We start from the raw sequence: 6,587 nt of genomic DNA on the forward strand, positions 1-6,587 counted from the left end.
TCTCCAGAAGTCGACAAGACTCGTGTGACAGCACAGCATGCTATGGTCAGTAATACTGTTTTCCAGGAAGTGCCAGCCTGACAGGACAGGAGACTGCATTCGTGGCCAATGTGCATGCTTGGCATGTTATCGGACAATGCACATGCCCGTGGCCCATACGTCAGGCAATGTCCGTACCAGGGAGTCATAAAATACCGACTCCCTGGTCCGTACTCAGCTGGTGTATGTGATATCAGAGTACATGTACCCGTACTTAGCAAGTGTATACAGTAGAGTCGCGCGCCCAAGAACGTTGTTTCCAAGGCGTTAGCCTGGGACGTTCCTATTTTGTCAGCAATCTGGCTGCGTTCTTATAGCACGTTCTTAGAAACAATCCGTACTGGATCATATGTATCCCACAAGCTGCCAGAAAACCAACACCGCCGTCCTTAGCTTCAGGCTGTGGCGTTCTTAGCATTTCAGGCTGGACGTTCTTGGGCTCCACGTTCTTCAGTGCGCGACTCTACTGCATTACCGGAGAACGCCCTAAGCGAGTTCCACTGTATACATTTGTGATATCCGTACTAGTGAGCTACCTCACGTGATAGATCATTATCTTTCTACTCCTCTGCTCTAAGTTGTATCAGCCGCGCATGCTTTTCCGTTGTGCTGCGGAGCTTCTCTGTCGTTCTAATTCGACGTTCTAGTTTTGATCTTGAAGTCAACAGTTCCCCTTTTGTCTTGTCCTGAACTGCTCTGGTGTGATCATAATATTTGGCGACGAAGTCCTTGATTCAGCTGCCACGATGAGCACAGTAAAATCATTGAACCCGTTTGATCTGGAACCGCCTGAGTCGGTTGGCCCTCGTTGGGAGAAATGGCTGGCTCGTTTCGATAATTATTTGATTGCAGCAAACATCACGGAAGACGAGCGGCAGAGAGCCCAGCTCTTGCACGGTGGCGGTGAGGACGTGTTTGACGTCTACCTCACCTTTGACAGCAGTAGCATTACAAGTTACGACGACTTGAAGGATGCTCTGACGGCTCACTTCAGTCCGAAGCGCAACAGGGAATACGAGGTCTACTTGTTCCGTCGTGAGAAACAATCTCAGTCGGAGACCCTTGATAGCTACGTAACTCGTCTTAGGCGTTTGGGCAAGCACTGTCAATTTGCAGATATGGACACAGAGCTAAAGTCTCAGGTCGTACAGCACTGTGTGTCGTCGAAGGTACGTGAAAAGGCTTTCATGGAGAGCAGCATGTCGTTGGCAGACCTCCTTACTTATGCACGTTCAGTGGAAGTCACGATGTCGTCTGTGGCAGCCATGGCCGGGGCCAGCAGCTTCAGCAAGCCTGAACATCCCCAAGTCCATAAAGTGGAGAGGCGACACCCATCAAGTCGTGACCAGCCCAGTCCTTCCAGTAAGGCCGTTCGCAAATGTAGCGGATGCGGGGGGAAATGGCACGACAACCGCTCGGATTGCCCAGCATGGGGCAAGACGTGCAAGTCCTGCAGCAGGTCGAATCATTTCGCAAAGGTATGCCGGTCGAAGGCTGTGCATCAGTTTTCCGAGCAGAGAGCCCCGGAGTTCGCATCACCTGACCAGACGGCGGAATACAGTGCGGAGCTGCACCACACCAGTTGCTCTGGTCATGTGCGTTCCAACGTGGATCCTTATATGTGTAGTGTGAGTCTGGCTGGCACCCCTGTTGTGTTTGAGATAGACACCGGAGCGGCAGTAACAATAATCAACAAAGCGGAGTACCAGACACTGGCGTCGAAAGATACCAAGCAGCAACTCCCCAGTCTGGAGACGAATGACCTGCCGAGCCTTAGGTCGTATGCTGGCAAGATCATACCAGTTATTGGTCGTCTCATCTGCAATGCCCGTCATGCGAAGAACTCGGCTCAGCTGACCATGTTTGTCGTCGAGGGTTCTGGTCCGAATCTGTTGGGTAGAGACGCGCTGCAGACGCTAAAGCTCAACTGGAACCGAGTCTTCAATGTCACCGGAGATCTGAGCAGTGATCTCCTGAGCAAGCATCCTGATGTTTTCAAGCCCGGACTAGGCACCTGGAAGCACGGCAGTGTCAAGCTTGCAGTCGACCGCAATGCTAGACCTCGCTTCCTGAAAGCTCGCTCTGTGCCTTATGCTCTACAGTCTGCCGTGGAGAAGGAGCTGGACAAACTAGTCGACAACAATGTCATTCAGCCAGTCGAATTCGCTGAGTGGGCAGCACCGATTGTGCCAGTTCTCAAGAGCAATGGCCAAGTCCGCATCTGTGGTGATTACAAGTGCACTGTTAACCAGGCAGCCAAGACAGATAAGTACCCATTGCCGAACATAGAGGATTTGTACGTGAAACTTGCTAATGGCCGTTGCTTCACCAAGCTGGACCTCAGTCAAGCTTATCTCCAATTACCACTGGATGAACAGTCTAAACTTCTTACCACCATCAACACCACGAAGGGACTGTTTGTGTACAACCGACTGCCTTTTGGTGTGTCTTCGGCCCCGAGCATATTTCAACGTACGCTCGACCAATTGCTAGCTGAAATACCAATGGTCGTGATCTACTTGGATGACATCCTTGTCTCTGGCACAACTCGTGAAGAACACGACAAACATCTGAACATGGTTCTGGAACGTCTCAACGCAGCTGGATTGCGTTTGAACCGCACCAAATGTTCATTTGCAAGGTCCTCTGTGACATTCTTAGGTCACATCATCGATGCATCTGGAATTAAGCCCACCAAGGAGAAAGTGCAAGATGTCATTGATGCAAGGGCTCCTACCGACGTCCAAGAGCTGAGAAGCTACCTCGGACTAATCAACTACTACCACAAGTTCATTCCTAACCTGAGCTCAGTACTTGCTCCGTTGTATGAACTATTGTCTTCCAAGAGTTGGGACTGGTCTCATCGTCAACAGTCCGCATTCGAGAGTAGCAAGAAGCTGCTCATTGACTCACCCGTCCGTGTGCATTACGACCCTAAACTACCAATTATTGTGAGCTGTGATGCCTCACCGTATGGCATTGGTGCAGTTTTGTCGCATGTTGTCAATGGCGAGGAGCATCCGGTAATCTTCGCATCGCGTACCCTGTCGTCAGCAGAACGAAACTACGCACAGATTGAGAAGGAAGGCCTCGCCATGGTTTTCGCTGTCAAGCGATTCCACAAGTACCTGTATGGCCAATCATTCACTCTTCAAACAGACCACAAACCTCTGCTGGGTTTGTTCAGCGAGTGTCGGCCCGTTCCTGCTATGGCCAGCGGTCGTATTCAGCGTTGGGCGCTGATGTTAGCCAACTATGACTATGAGCTACAGTACAAGCCCGGCAAATCGAATGGAAACGCTGATGGTCTCAGTCGTCTGCCGGCACCAACGCCAGAATTCCAGGTTCCCGTGCCGGCTGAAACAGTTTTGTCAATGACTGTTTTGGACGGAACTCCCGTGACATCATCGAGCGTTGCGCAATGGTCTCGCCGTGATCCAGTACTTGCATTAGTTCTTAAGTACGTCCAGGAAGGCTGGCCTAACGACGTGCATAGTGATTACCAAGCGTACTACCGTCGTCGAAGTGAACTCTCCATCATCGATGGGTGCTTACTGTTGGGGTCTCGCGTTGTCATTCCGCCCCAAGGCCGAGAAAAGTTACTGGAAGAGTTACATTTCAGCCATCCCGGCATAACCAGAATGAAGTCGCTCGCCCGCAGCTACGTCTGGTGGCCATCGATCGATGCCGAAATTGAACTCAAGGTCCGCAGCTGTGAGCCATGTCAAGCAACCCAGAAGTCTCCAGCACTACAGCCATTGCATCCCTGGGAGTGGCCAGGCAAACCCTGGACCCGACTGCACATTGATTATGCAGGCCCTGTGGAAGGCAAGATGCTACTTGTGATCGTCGACAGCCACAGCAAGTACATCGACGTGCACGCCGTTCCATCTGCTACGTCGACAGCTACCATTGGCAAGCTTCGTGAGTGTTTCGCTACACATGGTCTTCCGCAACAGCTTGTCTCGGATAATGGCTCAGTGTTCACCAGCTCGGAGTTTCAACAATTCTGCTCAAGTAACGGTATCAAGCATACCTTGGTTTCACCCTACCACCCAGCAAGCAACGGTCTTGCTGAACGAGCAGTTCAAACAGTCAAATCCGGCTTGAAGAAATTGTCAGGTGCTGGTGGAGACCTAGCGTCACGGTTACACCGCTTTCTGTTTCATTATCGCTTAACGCCTCAGTCAACAACAGGCCAGTCACCATTTCAGCTGCTTATGAACCGCACGCCACGTTCTCGTCTTGACCTGACGTTTCCAGATACATCAGCACGTGTCTTGAACAAGCAAGGTGCTGCTGTTGACCGTCGCACAGCTCGGGCGTCGGATCTCTGTTGTGGTGATGCTGTTTGGGTGATTAACTTCACATCGACGCCTAAATGGATGCCTGGTGTGCTGGAAGAATGTCTTGGTCCAGCCACGTTTACTGTACGTCTGGATGATGGTCGCATATGGAAGCGCCATGCTGATCACATTAGACGCCGTCTTCCGTCCGAGGGAGGAGAAATGCTACCCGAGAGTGCAGGCATATCCGACCGGTCATCACCGCCATCAACTTCAACTTTGGCAACTGCACAGCCGCCGTCACATACAGATGCCGAATCACCACAGCCGTCACAGCCAGAGGTTGCCGCCAGCCGCCAGGATGTGGAATCAACATCGCTATCCTCTTCTGCATCTGCTGCACCTTCTGCTGAATCTTCTACTCAGTCTTCTGCTATCTCTGTTAATTCTCCTAGCTCTAATCTGCGCAGGTCTACACGCTCAAGGAAGTCCCCTGATCGTATGAACTTGTAACTGCAGACCTGCTGGGTTTTGCATTCAGCTCTCTGTTGATATTTGCAGTTCCTTAGTGTGTTACATTGAACTCGCTTCTCGTATCCGCAACAAATTATAGTGAACTCATTTCTCATACTATTGCTTATGTGTTCCTCATCTAATGGTGGAGGGATGTGATATCCGTACTAGTGAGCTACCTCACGTGATAGATCATTATCTTTCTACTCCTCTGCTCTAAGTTGTATCAGCCGCGCATGCTTTTCCGTTGTGCTGCGGAGCTTCTCTGTCGTTCTAATTCGACGTTCTAGTTTTGATCTTGAAGTCAACAGTTCCCCTTTTGTCTTGTCCTGAACTGCTCTGGTGTGATCATAATACATTATACTGGCACACATACAGCCAGTAGCACTGTCTTTGGTTTTTGTTTGTTTTGCTTTAAAAAATATTAAAGATACTTTATCTATTAAACGCCGAACAACAAACAGGCAAATGCTCCTTCTTCCAGTGCGGATATTCTCAGGACTTGTTTGCAAGTATATACCGTATACCGTGCGGCAGTAGATCTACTACGCGTAGAATCTACGTGCAATACATTGTACTTGTACGGGAGAAATCCGGAGAGCCATACGCAATGGTGATGGCGTTGCTGCGTTGTCGTCTTGGTTTTGGTCTCCTGCGTGCCAGTGTTGCCTGCCTTCGCGGTGCCCGGCGGATGCGTCAATGATCAGTCTGCTGTCCTCGCAAACGCGGAGGCTGCATTGATTTAACTTTCTTTGCAACTCCTGCAGTCTAGGTACTGAGTATCATTGTTATCTTGTGTGTGTGTGTATGTGTGTATGCGTGAGTCAACACTACAGCTTTGATAAAGTTATTGTGTTTACCCCTCTTGTTTTCTCATCATTGTGTTGCTTTTAATTTTTAATCTTGCCCGTAAAAGAGGCTGTTGTAACTTCAAAAAAAAACAAAAAAACTTGTACAACACTGGATACACAGTGCAGTGACGCTACGCACTCCACGAGTAGAGTACCTCGTAGTCTACTACCGCGTATACCGGTAGTCTTGTACTGACTGTTTGCATGTTGTAGACATCATGAGCTAGCTGCCACAGTTTTGCTTCCTGGATCCCTTCTCCACGTGGCCACGTTGCTCACCAGTCGTGTACAAATATGTAGACTCTTCTGTACAGGACTTTTGACGTGCCCCAACATCCAATGATCCATCTCCTTTTCACAAACATAAAGCTGGGACCCTACTACAGACATCATCTCTCTCTCTCCCCCACTCCCACTCCCTCACCTACCGGCACAGCAGTCGCGCATGAAAAAGCAAAACTGGCTTTCAAGAATCACCCACCTTTAGTGACCCTCCTGACCGATGGTGTTGTCGTATTGATGCTCTTGCTTGGGACTTGGCTGTAGATCGAACCCATTCACTACTACCGGTACTCCTCGAGGTGGGCTTTGAGCTAGTGTGGTGGCCGGAATTCTGCTGCCGATCCTGACAGCAGTATTGATGAAAGACGAGCTAAAAAGTAACTGCTTTGATGAGCATGGTTACATCGGGAGGAGGGAGGAGGACAACTACCTACCTACACTACAGAACCTTTGTAGTACAATGTACATGTACCAGCCTGCTACAAGTCCGACGACTTTCTCTTGTAGTAAATCATACCGACATACGTACTGAAAGTTTGTGAAACACGTATCGTCGTACCTGCAATCCCGTCGATTTCCACCCTACAAAGACGTACAAATTGTAGATGCAAGCAAT

At 49.8% G+C, this 6,587-nt stretch overlaps 1 protein-coding gene across 1 annotated transcript; it reads left to right on the forward strand.

The window, feature by feature from the left end:
- The first annotated feature begins 785 nt into the window (after positions 1 to 785).
- LOC135821627 (uncharacterized protein K02A2.6-like) lies at positions 786 to 4,838 on the forward strand. Its single transcript, XM_065334624.1, has one exon. The coding sequence runs from the start codon at positions 786 to 788 to the stop codon at positions 4,836 to 4,838; it is 4,053 nt and encodes a 1,350-aa protein (XP_065190696.1).
- The last annotated feature ends 1,749 nt before the right edge of the window (positions 4,839 to 6,587 follow it).

Source organism: Sycon ciliatum, chromosome 7, assembly GCF_964019385.1.
Source record: "Sycon ciliatum chromosome 7, ocSycCili1.1, whole genome shotgun sequence".
Taxonomy (NCBI): Eukaryota; Metazoa; Porifera; class Calcarea; order Leucosolenida; family Sycettidae; genus Sycon; species Sycon ciliatum.